The sequence below is a fragment of the Pristiophorus japonicus genome, chromosome 6 (genome assembly GCF_044704955.1).
Source record: "Pristiophorus japonicus isolate sPriJap1 chromosome 6, sPriJap1.hap1, whole genome shotgun sequence".
NCBI lineage: Eukaryota > Metazoa > Chordata > Chondrichthyes > Pristiophoridae > Pristiophorus > Pristiophorus japonicus.
The window spans coordinates 179,544,242-179,559,296 of NC_091982.1; the positions used below are offsets into that span (position 1 = coordinate 179,544,242).

Sequence of the window (15,055 nt, forward strand, 5' to 3'; positions counted from 1 at the left end):
TCAGAACGCTTTCCTTCAGGTTCAAATGCTCTCGGACCAGTGTGCACAAATCGTCGTAAGATTTCTCCATGGGTTTCGCTAGAGTGAGCAGATTCTTCATGAGGCTATACGTTGGTGCCCCACAGACGGTGAGGAGGATCGCCCTTCATTTGGTAGCGCTCTCTTCCCCATCTAGCTTGTTGGCCACGAAGTATTGGTCGAGTCGCTCCACAAAAGTTTCCCAATCATCCCCCTCCGAAAATTTCTCTAGGATGCCCACTGTTCTCTGCATCTTTGGGTTCGCTATCTGTATCCCGTTGCCAGTTGTTGTGTCTGGAGAAAGAGTCAGACTGAACACTGTGAGCTCAAAGTAAAGTGTGACCGTAATCTTTTATTGCAGGGCTCCAGAGTGCCTCTCCAACCTGTAAAGCCTCCTTAAATACCTGTGATCCCAAGAGATTATGGGATCCCTTCGGACTCCAGGGGATGAGCCCTCTGGTGGCTGTACAGAGTAAATACAAGTCCACATATGTAACAACATGGCCATTGCCACTCCCACCAGGTCAGCCACCCAGCCACCAGTCACAACAGACTCTGAACACTCACCCAAGGCTGGAGTTGAACTGAGATGGTCAACCCGGGAGAATAAAGCACCGGACCGTCTCAATTTGCAAAAGACTGTGTTAATATCTCAGAGGGGGGTATTGTTGTGTATGTACTTTGGGGATCACTTGCCACTAGATGGCGTCACTGTTGGAGGCCATTGGGCTGCACGCATGTGTGCGCAATGGCCTCCAACATACATAACACTGACCGCCACCCCACAAAATGACCATCCCAATGCCTGCCCCCAACCAAGCCTCAGATCACCTACCATCTCACCGAAGGGCGCTACTCAGCGCCGAGCTTACGGCCAACATCTCTCCGTAGGCAATTAGCCTGATATAGTAGAGCCTGGTCTCCAGTTTACTTGGATCCCCTTGCCACTGGATCAAGACCTTGCTCAGCTAAGCCCATGTGGTAGCCAGTGTGCAATGGCCACCCCACGTTAAAAGAAATCTTCCACCCCGACAATATGAAGTTCAAGACCTGTAATGTCAGGACCCTCATGGACAACTCCAACAGCGACAGGCTGGAACGCCACACCGCCATAGCTATCCTGGAACTCAGACGCTTCAATGTTGACATCGCTGCCCTAAGCGAGACCCGGCGGGCAGGGGAAGGCCAGCTCAAGGAACATGGTGGAGGTTACACCTTCTTCTGGAAAGGCAAACCAGAGGAAGAACGCCACCTCCACGGAGTCGGTTTCGTTATCCAGAACAAACTGGTCGACCGCCTCAGAGACCCCCCCCAATTAATGATCATCTCATGACTCTCCGACTCACCCTATCCAGGAACCAGTACCCCACAGTTATCAGTGTGTACGCCCCATCACTCAATGGAACAGATGAGGCCAAAGAGGGCTTTTACTCCAGCCTCGAAAAATCCCTGTCCTGCGACTCTACGGGCGAGAAAATGATCCTCCTTGGTAACTTCAACGCCAGGGTCGGCAAGGACACAGTCTTCTGGGGAGGCGTGATCGGTAGAGAGGGTCGGGAAAATCAATTCCAGCGCCAACCTGTTCCTGACAAAATGCCTAGAGCACGACCTTGTCATCACCAACACCTTGTTCCACCAGATGGACAATTTCAAGGCATCGTGGCAACACCCTCTCTCCAAACACTGGCACCTGCTCAACTATGTCATCGTCCGAGTCAGGGATCGCAAGGATGTGCGCAACACCCGCGCCATGACAGGAGCTGATGCTTGCTGGACAGACCAGCGCCTAATCCGATCCATCATCAACATCAACATAGCCCCAAAGCAGCGACGGCAGCAGAAGCAGTGCCACAAAAAAGTCAATGCCGGGGCACTCAAAGACCCAGCTAAGAGAGTCCTATACAGTCAGCGCCTCACAGCTAACCTGGCGTCCCTCGTTGACCCCGAGACACAGAATGCCAACAGCGCTCGGTCTGCCCTCCAGGCCTCCATAACCAATGCCTGCGAAGAAACGCTCAGTCACTCAACCAGGAAACACCAGGACCGGTTTGGTGAGAATGACCAGGAGATCCAAGAGCAAATAAATCGCAAGCGCAGGGCATTTCTGAGCCTAAAACAACAACCCAACTCGGGAGCAGCAAAACAGCATTACAGGCGCTTTAAGGCCGAGGTCTAACAAAAAACCCACGACCTAAAGAACAGATGGTGGGTGTAGAAAGCACAGGAAATTCAGCAGCTGGTCGACAGCCATGATGTGCGAGAATTCTTCACCGCAGTCAAGGCCACCTATGGTCCAAACAGCCAAGGCCCCACCCCACTGCTGGCCAAGAATGGGAAGACACTGAGGCAGTCAGGACCCGCTGGAAGAAGCACTTCGAAGATCTCCTTAACTGAGACTCTGCCTTTGAGTCAAGTGTCCTGGACTCCATCCCACAGCATGCTACCCGCCACCATTTCAGCAAAACCCCAGCCCTGCACAAGGTAGGAAAGGCCATCCGTCAGCTCAAGAACAACAAGGCATCGGGAGCGGATGGAATCCCCGCTGAGGAACTAAAGTATGGCGGAGAGGCACTATTGGCACGAATGTATGACCTCATCTCTCTCATCTGGAAGGAGGAGAGCATGTCGGGAGATCTCAGAGATGCAGTAATCATGACCATCTTTAAAAAGGGGACAAGTCCGACTGCGGCAACTACAGAGGAATCTCCCTATCAGCCACTGGGAAAGTCGTCGCTAGAGTCCTCCTCAACTGTCTTCTCCCTGTGGCTGAGGAGCTCCTCCCAGAGTCGCAGTGTGGATTTCGTCCCCAATGGGGTACAACGGACATGATGTTTACAGCGTGACAACTGCAGGAAAAATGCAGGGAACATCAACAACCTTTGTACATGGCTTTCTTTGACTTTACAAAGGCCTTTGACACTGTCAACCGCGAGGGGCTTGGAGCATCCTCCTCCATTTCGGCTTGCCCCCAAAAGTTTGTCACCATTCTCCGCCTGCTGCACGATGACATGCAGCCCTGATCCTGACTAATAGATCCATTACAGACCCAATCCATGTCCAGACCAGGGTCAAGCAGGGCTGTGTCATCGCGTCAACCCTCTTCTCAATCCTTCCTCGCTGCAATGCTCCACCTCACACTCAACAAGCTCCCCGCTGGAGTGGAACTAAACTACAGAACCAGTGGGAACCTGTTCAACCTTCGTTGCCTCTAGGCCAGTTCCAAGACCGTCCCAACCTCTGTCGTCAAACTGCAGTACGCGGACGATGCATGCATCTGCGCACATTCAGATTCTGAACTCCAAGTCATAGTCAACAGCTTCACTGAGGCATACGAAAGTATGGGCCTTACATTAAACATCCGTAAGACAAAGGTCCTCCACCAGCCTGTTCCCGTCACACAGCACTACCCCCCAGTCATCAAAAGCCACAGCGAAGCTCTGGACAACGTGGACCACTTTCCATACCTCGGGAGCCTGTTATCAACAAGGGCAGACATCGACGACGAGATTCAACACTATCTCCAGTGCGCCAGCGCAGCCTTCGATCGCCCGAGGAAAAGAGTGTTCGACGATCAGGCCCTCAAATCTACCACCAAGCTCATGGTCTACAGGGCTGTTTTAATACCTGCCCTCCTGTATGACTCAGAGACGTAAATCATATACAGTAGACACCTCAAATCGCTGGAGAAATACCACCAACGATGTCTCCGCAAGATCCTGCAAATCCCCTCGGAGGACAGACGCACCAACATTAGCGTCCTCGACCAGGCCAACATCCCCAGTATCGAAGCACTGACCACACTCGACCAGCTCTGCTGGGCAGGCCACTTTGTTCGCATGCCTGACACAAGATTCCCAAAGCAAGTGCTCTACTCGGATCTCCTACATGGCAGGCGAGCCCAAGGTGGGCAGAGGAAGCGTTTCAAGGACACCCTCAAAGCCTCCTTGATAAAGTGCAACATCCCCATTAACACCTGAGAGTCCCTAGCCAAAGACCGCTCTAAGTGGAGGAAGTGCATCCGGAAGGGCACTGAGCATCTCGAATCTCATCACCGAGAGCATGCAGAAACCAGGCGCAGGCAGCTGAAGGAGCGTGCGGTAAACCAGTCCCACCCACCCTTTTCTTTAACCACTGTCACAGTTGGGACAGACAGAGACTATAATTCCCATATTGGACTGTTCAGTCACCTAAGAACTCATTTTTAGAGTGGAAGCAAGTCTTCCTCGATTTCGAGGGACTGCCTATGATGAGGTGGTAGGATTTCAGGCAGCACAAAATTGGCCAAATTTGCAATCTCACTCAAGGATACAACAAAATTGACTGATATGGAGAAAACTCATATTCTTCTGAGATAGGGAATTATTTTAGATTACTTCATTGGATTATAGGGAATTTTATTTTGCACCTAACCCGTGAACCTGCTTTGATGTGTTAGCTTAACAAGAAATACGAGCTTGAATTTTGGACAGAAGCTAAAAAGAGGCCTATGAGTAGGTGCTTGTGTTGACACTAGATGTCAAAATTGAAAAACGATTTAATTTCCTGGCACAAATATGCCTCATTTTGATAAGCATGGAACAAAATGACCAAAGACGAAACAAAACTAGAGTAGTATCTGCTGTTGCCCGTTGATGCTCTGTTACTATCCGATCATATCTGATAACCTTAGCTCATGATTTCAAACATTTGATTTTTCTTCCTCCATAGATTCATTGGTTATTCTTTTTGTTGTTCGCATTCAATCTTTTTCATTTGTCAACCTCAGCTTCATCAATTACTTTTGCCTTTAATGTCTGGTTTTTTTTGTTGCTTTCTCTGCAGTTTGTTTTCCATCTTATTTTCGCTCGTGTGGGATATATTCTTGGTTTGTTATTGGCTTTCTACCCTATTGTGATCGGGCAGAACCTCCTACAATGGGAAGTGTTGGGGGACAATCTTATCTGTCTTCACTGAAAGAAAGAATTGCTTTTAGACTGTGCATAACCAGGTCTTTCAGAAAGATCTCAAAGCATTTCTCATAAAATATATTACTTTGAAGAGCAGTGATTTGTTATATATACAATTATAGTAGCCATTATGAGCAAATTATGAGCAAAGAAAAATCCCAAAAACAGAAATTAGACCAGGGGGCGAAATTCATACCCGCCAGAAAGCTGCCGCCCATTCCATTTTTTAAAAGTTTTTAAAAGATCCTTAAAAGGTTGACGGTGGATAGGCAATGGCAGACATTTAAAGATCACATGGATGAACTTCAACAATTGTACATCCCTGTCTGGAGTAAAAATAAAACGGGGAAGGTGGCTCAACCGTGGCTAACAAGGAAAATTAGGGATAGTGTTAAATCCAAGGAAGAGGTATTTAAATTGGCCAGAAAAAGCAGCAAACCTGAGGACTGGGAGAAATTTAGAATTCAGTAGAAGAGGACAAAGGGTTTAATTAAGAGGGCGAAAATAGAGTATGAGAGGAAGTTTGCTGCGAACATAAAAACTGACTGCAAAAGCTTCTATAGATATGTGAAAAGAAAAAGATTAGTGAAAGCAAATGTAGGTCCCTTGCAGTCAGAATCAGGTGAATTTATAAATGAGGAACAAAGAAATGGCAGACCAAATGAACAAATACTTTGGTTCTGTCTTCACGAAGGAAGACACAAATAACCTTCCGGAAATACTAGGGGACCGAGGGTCTAGCGAGATGGAGGAACTTAAGGAAATCCTTATTAGTCAGGAAATTGTGTTAAGGAAATTGATGGGACTGAAGGCCGATAAATCCCCAAGGCCTGATCGTCTGCATCCCAGAGAACTTAAGGAAGTGGCCCTAGAAATATTGGATGCATTGGTGATCATTTTCCAACAGTCTATCGACTCTGGATCAATTCCAATGGACTGGAGGGTAGCTAATGTAACACTTTTTAAAAAAAGTAAGGAGAGAGAAAACAGGGAAATATAGACTGGTTAGCCTGACATCGGTAGTGGGGAAAATGTTGGAATCAATTACTAAAGATGAAATAGCAGCACATTTGGAAAGCAGTGACAGGATCGGTCCAAGTCAGCATGGATTTATGAAAGGAAATCATGCTTGACAAATCTTCTAGAATTTTTTGAGAATGTAACTAGTAGAGTGGACAAGGGAGAACCAGTGGATGTGGTGTATTTGGACTTTCAAAAGGCTTTTGACAAGGTCCCACACAAGAGATTAGTATGCAAAATTAAAGCACATGGTATTGGGGGTAATGTATTGACATGGATAGAGAACTGGTTGGCAGACAGGAAGCAGAGAGTCAGGATAAACGGGTCTTTTTCAGAATGGCAGGCAGTGACTAGTGGGGTGCCGCAGGGTTCAGTGCTGGGACCCCAGCTATTTACAATATACATCAATGATTTAGATGAAGGAATTGAGTGTAATATCTCCAAGTTTGCAGATGACACTAAGCTGGGTGGCGGTGTGAGCTGTGAGGGAGATGCTAAGAGGCTGCAGGGTGACTTGGACAGGTTAGGTGAGTGGGCAAATGCATGGCAGATGCAGTATAATGTGGATAAATGTGAGGTTATTCACTTTAGTGGCAAAAACAGGAAGGTAGAATATTATCTGAATGGCGACAGATTAGGAAAAGGGGATATGCAACGAGACCTGGGTGTCATGGTACATCAGTCATTGAAGCTCTCATAGAAACATAGAAAATAGGTGGAATAGGCCATTCGGCCCTTCGAGCTTGCACCACCATTCAATAAGATCATGGCTGATCATGCAACTTCAGTATCCCTTTCCTGCTTTCTCTCCATACCCCTTGATCCCTTTAGCCATAAGGACCACATCTAGCTCCCTCTTGAATATTTCTAACGAACTGTCCTCAACAACTTTCTGCGGTAGAGAATTCCACATGGCTGATCTTCGATCTTAACTCCATTTCCTTCCACCTGCCCATTTCCATATTTATTGATTTCCACTAGAGTCCAAAAATCTATCCATCTCAGCCTTGAATATACTCAATGATTCAGCATCCGCAGCACTTTGGGGTAGAGAATTCCAAGATTCTCAGCAAAGATGAATAAATGGTAATACACGTTCAAGTCAGGATGGTGCATGACTTGACAGGGTACTTGGGAGGTTAGAATGGTTATCAAGTCCAATGGCATGGGCAATCAAACAGACAACTCTGTTCTGGATGGTGTCGCAATTCCCGATTAGAGAAACATCCAAGCCAGTGGTGTGTGTTTCATCACTTGAATTATGTAGCTGTTGGAAAGGCATTGAGGTGTCATTGTGACAGAACACCCAGCCTCTATCCTGCTCCCCTACCCTATAGCTGGTCCAGTCAACGCCTCAGATAAATGGCGACCCACACGATGTCTAGGGACAAATTGATCGATTTTCATCTGTTTGTCCTTTTTTTCGGAGCGTACCGGAAGCCAGTCATAATGGGGGTGGAAGTGCGGCGGTAAGTGCTGCTAAGGGGTGGAAGTGGGGGTGTCTGCGTCACCACTTATCTCCCCTGCTTTAAAGGGGAGATAATTGCCGAATATTTAGGATCAGCCACTGGGCCACCAGGGAGGGTTTCTGCTGGGCCAGCAGCCTGGCACCCAAGAGGGGGTGCCATTCTGGCTGTTGGCAGCCCGGCTGAACCCGGGGGCACAACAGACCGGCCGACATGGAAGTCGGCCGGCAAATAAAATAAAATGGCAGCCGCGACAGTGGACCCTTGCCTTTAATGGCCGCTGCGCAGCCAGGGCTCGCAGTGAGACGAGAAGGTGCACCGACAGAAGAAGCTGGCCGGGGCACCGCTCGGCGGGATTCGATTTTTTGGGCTGGATATGGACGGAGGTAGATGATCCCGGTGATGCATGCACTTACAACCGCTCGGCAGCAGCGGGTCAGAAGTGGGGACCGCCAGAAAAAAAAATCCCTGCCTAATTTAGCTTGCAGTGGCCATTTGACCTTAAATCGGCGGCCATTGGATTTCGCCGCAAGGCAGCCGCAAAACGGCGGTAACGGGCTTTATCTGGATCCTGAATTTCGGCTCCCAGATGTTTTACTATGTTAAAGGCACAAGTTGTTGTTATTGTTGTTAGTTGAGGTTGAATATTAACCAGGACACCAGGAACTCCTGCCTTTCTTTGTTAAGCACCTTGTCAACCTGAACATAGGAACAGGATCATCAGAACAGGCAGAAGAGGCATTGGCTTAAAATTCACTTAAGAACAGCTCCTCCAGCAATGAAGCACTCCCTAAGTACTGTACTATAGATGATTTGTACAAACCCTGAAACCATAACCTTCTTATTCAGTGCCAAGTGCACTACCATCTATTGAAGCTTTTGCTGGTCTTGGTTACCTGCTAGGGGCTTGGAAATTACTTTCCTGCTCATTTTTTCCTCGTGGGAAAATGCTGGCCTTCCATGCCATGCATTCCCACAGCAAGAGGCTGAGATTGGGAACCAAGTGACCTGTAAATCAAACCAGCATGACACACCAATGGGGCATTGCCCTTTCCACATTCTATTATGTCTAATGATTTTAATCAGCATGTCTTTGTCAGCAATATACACATACAAGCCTTTCTTTCCCTGTTGCTTTTCACTATGTTTTTTTTCAAACATCACAGCTCCAGTATCTGGGCGTCCAGGAAGCCTTGGAAACGTCAGAACCATTGGGGATGCTTATCAAGTCACAGCTGATGTCAGTCAGTTTGACCCAGAAGAAGTCATTGTCACAATGTACAATTACCATATAGTCATCAAAGCAGAAAAGGTCCAAATGATTATAGCTTGTATTGTCATATATAAAATATTAGAAGTAAAACTTGTAAAAGTTCAGTTGAGGAAAAGAAGCATTTTTATTTATATTTAATAATTTCTCCAATGCCTACCTTTACTGCACAATATATGGTATTACATCACCACCAACAATTGACTACACAAGAAAACATCATACGTTTTAGATGCAGCGCTTTCATTGATTTTCATGTTGGTAAAAGAATCTGGGCATTGAAGAATGAAACTAGCATCAATATAATCTTCAGGGCAACAACTCAAATAATATGTCATGTCAATCAGAGGGTAGAATTATTGAAGTAGAAAATCTCTACATACGTTGGGAGCACTGAAATGAAGGGCTTTCAGAACCTTCGAAACAATGATGAAATTTACAGAGCAGACACATTGGACATTTTGTATAAAGTGGATATGCAGTAAAAACAGCATTGTGAGTCAATCAGACTTTGATTCCCTTTATTCAAATGTAACATTCTGATGCCTTGAGGCTGCTGTTGTAATGTTCAGAGCTGATGAGAATATCATCTGTTGCAAGTGAAAGTTGAAGCATTATTGTGCTTGCAGCACAAAGCTGGATAAAGTAAAATGTACCTTGACAACAAACATGCCACTTAATTTGCCTTTACAAACCCACGATTTATAAACAGAATAAAAAAACATTGACAAAAAAAGAGTTGCCATCTCTTTCACTGGTCTGTGGTTAAACATCCATTCATTTCAACATTATTTTCACACTTTAATTCAGGTTACATTATTTTATTAAACCAATAAATACCATTATTGCTCATGTAGGCTTATAAAATTTTGCTAAGAAACTGTAAAGCATTTGAATGCACGTCAATGATTTTTATGCAAAATTATTGCTTGTTAAATGAAGCATGTTTTTGTTTAGAAGAATTATTTGCAGACCATGACTTCACAAGCTAACTAGATTTTGCTTTTAGGTGGCTGAGGACGGGACCATCATAAATACCTTCACTCACAAGTGTCGGCTTCCTGAAGATATGGATCCTACGTCTGTGAACTGTTCACTGACAGATGTCGGCATTCTTATAATCAATGTTAGAAGGAATCCACTGAAACAAGCAGAATCACCACAGCCAGTTTATAGAAGTGAAGTTAAGATGTAGATGCCTTGATATTGTCTAAGCTGCTTCGGCAATATTAATTAAAACACGATTAATATTTCTACTCAAACTCTGCATAGGTTTTTATTTTAGTGTTATTGTGATGTTCCTGAAGTGTGCACTCAAATCAACACTACTTTTCTTTGGAAGTAAAGAATCGATTTTAACAGCTAAACTCCGCAATTTCATTCATTTTCCTTCTTGCCTTAGTTTTGGTTTTATTTTATCTAAAATCAATGTAGCCAAAAATAATGAAAGTCATATTCAGAAATCCATCACCCAGCAGCCTGATAGTAACGGGCTTGTATCAATATTGCCTATAGGTTGAATTCATGAATGGAGAGAGGAGCTCTCTATTATACATATGATGCATTTCACCAACCATCAGTAATTAGATACTGGGGCTTCCCGGCAAGGAAAATACATTTTTGATGCTTCTAAGAATCTTACAGACAGATGTGCGCAGACTGATTATTTTTCTGGAAGCTTTGGAGGAATCTGGAGTTTTGCTTCTGCTATTTTCTCGGAAGGAGGTTAGCAGTGGCTGTACTCATTGTAGAAAATGCATATTAAAGGGCGTATATTCAGTCAATCTGAATTTAGTAATTATGAAACACAATGGCCTGGATCTTCCGGGACCAATGGTCACATACACACAGCATATGCCATCACAAGTGCCCCGCAAGTTCCGCAATTCTGCAAGTTTCAACTTGACAGATCATACAAATGTGTGGGAAATGGACATTTGCTGACGCTGAGTTGGGCTATTTTCCCAACTACTGCCCAGCAAATGTCCATGAAACTCTTACGCTTGTTAAAAGCATGCATAAGGCCTTTTGCCAGCATATGGGTTTAAATAAATATTAAAATACATTTTTAAAAATCATTTAAACATTCAAAAACCTTTAAAATTAGTTTAGGTTATGTTTGGTCCCTTTAAAAATGTTTACATTTATTTTTCAAAAATTAACATTTTTGTTTTAAATATTTAATTAAATTACATTTTGATTAATTTTTAATGTGATGATTTATTTTTATTCAAGTGGAGTGAAAGTATGTTTTTTAGGGATTCCTATTATCCTTATGGAGATGCAATATGTAAGTGGACTACCCATAAGCATAATAAAAATCCCCCTGTGTGATTGGTTAGGCTGACCCACATGATCCCAGGGACACTTATGAAACGCATGCACCCCTGGAATACATGGGCCTTTATGCAGTATTACGCCTCAGGACCAGAAGAGACCAAAGATATGGAGGTACTAGGTTCGTGCACACTTTTCGTGCAGATTGGAGGCATTCGCCCGCGGGAAGCCTCCGACAGCAATTTCCCGCACAATATTTCAGGATAGAAATAAATCGTAATTTCTTAATATAGAGGCCAAATTTCTAGTGTGGCTCTATGGTATCCTGCAAGAACCAAATTGCACTCAGATCGTAGATGATGCAGATTAGAACATTTCAGGTTAGTTTAGGAATTCCTGAAATTTGTTGAATTTAAGTTGGAATAATGCAGATCTTTAAACAAAATAGCAGTAAAGACAGCAAGAGCTGAGATGGATAAGCACATTGAAACACCATCATGTGGCACAGAGCAGTACAAGTAAAATAAATTATAAAATGAGGTAAAGACATGCTTTAATAGCAATAGCATCTAATCCTAGCCAAGAGGGTATGATGTCAAAAATAACTTGTACCTGTATTTAGAGAGCATCTTTCACATCCTGTCATGTTAAAGTGCTTCACATCTAATAAAGTACTGTTGAAGCGTAGAGACAGTTGTAATGTAGGTAACTGTAACAGCCTACATGGGTAAGGTGTGAGACTGAATACCAATCATGTTACCTGGCATGCAAATTTCTTCAAAAGACTAGGGAAAACATTTACTGATACCAAGGAGTAGAGGCAGCCTGCTCCCCTTTCCCCATTCACCAGAACTGATCAACCCAACAACTTCCAGTGAAACCAAACACATACTCAGCCACCATACTACCATGGCTCCGATGTCACTCACAAACAGCAAGGAAAATAGGCAGACAAAGGATTTGATGAGACACTCATTCAAAAGTCTATCAAGGATTTGATATACTCTTCCACCTGACTACCAAGGAAAATAAACATTTGCTTAGCCAGGGTTCTGTCCCCATCCCTACAGCTCAGGGTGTTACAATTCCAGTTTTCTCTAAAATTGTTAACTTTATATTCACAGATCAAAGGAAATTTCCATAAACAGACCCGAGTCTCCTATCAACTGAAAATCGTGCCCTTGTATATAATGCAAATGAGTTAGCAATACACCCTTTTAACATAATGTTTTGTACCAGAAAACACATGGGATTTATAGCATGCTCTCCAATCTACCTCAAAAAATGTTAAATATGACAGTCAGATTGCATTATTCAGGCTAAAACAAATAGTTGAATTTATTTATCAGCAGGTTAATTACACAGAAGTAGAAACGCATAGCAAGAAACTAGCAGTAAAATGCTTGACTTACTACATAAAGGGCTGGATTTTAATCATTTTTTTGATCAATACCACCCATTTACCACCGAAAATACCACCGGTGATAAATTCATTGCAGATTACCACTGATTTCATAATTTAGCATCGAAATACCACCGGTGTTAAATTCATCAGTGATTTACCACCGGTGGTAAAAAATACCACCAATCTTATTTTTTTCCTGTTTTTATGATATCATTAAGTGTGCAACACCAAAATATCATTGAAATTAACACCAGAGGTGAACTCTTCAAAACCACCATTTTTACCACTGGCCTAAATTACCACCGAGAAAAGTGCATCTTATCTGATCGAATCCAGTGCTACGGACACCATTTTAAAAAAGGGAGCTGCAGTTCATTCCACATGAGAGAAGGCAGTGTTTTACACAGACATCTTTATGCGAGTTCAGAGTTAGATTTTAAGATTATTTGAGGTTTTTAGTGGATTATTTGAGTAAATTGGAGGATATTTTAAGGATATTTAAGAAAATTGGAGAACATTTGAGGACATTTTGAGAACATTTGCAGGACATTTAAAGGAACGGGGCCTAAAATATCTCTGCCAATATTACTGACTACTTATATGATACAGAATAGAGCTGGAAGAAGGTTTATTCAAGAGCATGTCCCTACAGTGTCCCATGTCCTCATGCCCCAAGGGATGCCATGGACGCCGCTAGACCGGGCCGGCTGGACGAAGGGGCCGAGTCAGCAAGGGTGCAGGGGAGCAACGCACCCGTTGGGTGGGCTTTGTAAGCACCTGGTGTAAGTGGTGGTGGGGAGGGGTGTCGCGGGGGGAGGGGGCGGAGAGATTGGGAGAATTTGGAAGGAGAGCATGCTGCCCCAGCCTTGGATAGAGCACCGGAGGCGGCGGGGAGAGGAGGAGCAGCCGGCCCAAGGTAAGGCCAGGTCGAGGAGAGAAGGAGCGGGCGGGTACTGATGACGCATGCACAAAAATATCACCCATTGTACTTCCAGTGTTGCATGTTGAAAAATAAGAGTGAAATACAATTAATCCTCCCACCGGTTTTATTTGATGAAAATAGTGTCTTTTGAGTGAGAGTGGTTTTTCGATGGTTAAAAAAAAAACAATTTTTAATAGCACCGAAATACCACCAGAAAACCAATGGTAGAGCTAAATGATGAAAATACAGCCCAAACTGTTTAAAAACATTAAAGAATGATGAATCTTTAGAAGTCCAATCCAATAACTTTTGAACCAAGCCTCCCGTGAAACATTACATCGATTAACACCAGAGAGCTTATTTTACTGCCTTAATGTAGAAAGTGGGATCTGGAGGTGCAGGGAAAGTGAATACATCTCATATAATTCTTCTGGATTTTCAAAGACATATTTCAATACCCAAGATCAAGTTGTTATATAAAGTAGTGACACTGTATACTAATAAGCAACCCGACTCATTAACATCTGTATCAGATATGCCAAGATTTAAAACAATGCATTTTGAAATTTTGACTGAAGTGCAACTTTGTTGATGGTTCAACCATAAGTGATAATGACTATCATCTGCTGTGTCTGCAAACTTGCATACATTAATGTTTCAAAGACAGGAGGTAATTTATGATGCAATTAATTGTTGAACACAGGAAGTACCATCAGTGTAGTGATTTGACTAGGTCCGATATATATGAAAATATGAATACCTCCAGAGACCTCTGCATATTGCTTTTCTCCTCACAAAAGCAAAAGAACGCTATGTTTCAGCCATAGCTGCCTGATGTCAATTTTGAAACATGTTATTCTGACAATTCTAAAGTGATTAAAAATAAATACAAAGTACATAAGTTTTCCATTTTGAGGCATGGTAAAGCTCTACTTACATCACAAAGGACATTTAATTGGCACATGTGAATAGGGTAAGAATTAGTAAATTAGATCGCCAAGAATCCAATACCACTTACCAAACTAAATAATTAAGAAAATACTGGAAGTTACTGCCATTTTCTTTAGCTTCAACCACACATAACAGCTGCATCACCAGCTGTTGTGATGATAGAAACCTAATGGCAGGATATACACACTGTGTTAGAAAGACTTCACTTAGAAATGATTTGAATTTGGCAAACTTCAGGTACTGGTAAGTTAATATGAAATGAGACCATTTCAAGTAATTTGGGTTGTGAATTTCATTAACTTCTAGCTCTAGCAGTAATCTCATAATAAATTGTTCTACAAATTCCCCAGCTCAAAAATTCTCACACTATCAAATAAAAATTGAGCTGGACTTAAACTTATTTCAGGATTGCGGAATATAAAACTCAAGATTTTGTTTTTTGAAAAATAAACGATTCAGCATCCATTGCACCAGGTAGAACTCATTCTGCAAATTAATGATCTTGGGCTCAATTTTCAGCCCTTCCAGAAATGGAGTGATAGTGCTCCAAAAATGGTAGAGAATGACCTACTTACTGCCGTGACCATGGCAATGTTCACTAGGGCCCACTGCTGGAGTCAGGCGATGGGCCATTTTAAGATGCAACTCGGTGTCCCATAACATCAATAGGACTCTGATTCCCATTTTTGGATTGAACTGAAACATGTGCCGTGCACGCTCCGGCCAGTATCAGTGGCTGTGTGACCCAGGACGATCCCGAAAGGTGAGTTGTTCTTCATT

At 43.4% G+C, this 15,055-nt stretch overlaps 1 protein-coding gene across 1 annotated transcript in view; it reads left to right on the plus strand.

Annotated features, from left to right (window-relative positions):
* LOC139265313 (heat shock protein beta-7-like) overlaps positions 1-9,982 on the plus strand; it is a 28,562-nt gene extending 18,580 nt beyond the window's left edge. Inside the window, exons 2-3 of the mRNA XM_070882280.1 lie at positions 8,617-8,762; positions 9,730-9,982. Coding sequence (XP_070738381.1) covers positions 8,617-8,762; positions 9,730-9,915 — 332 coding nt within the window. The 3' untranslated portion in view covers positions 9,916-9,982. The remainder of the gene's footprint in view (positions 1-8,616; positions 8,763-9,729) is intronic.
* Positions 9,983-15,055: the final 5,073 nt, after the last annotated feature.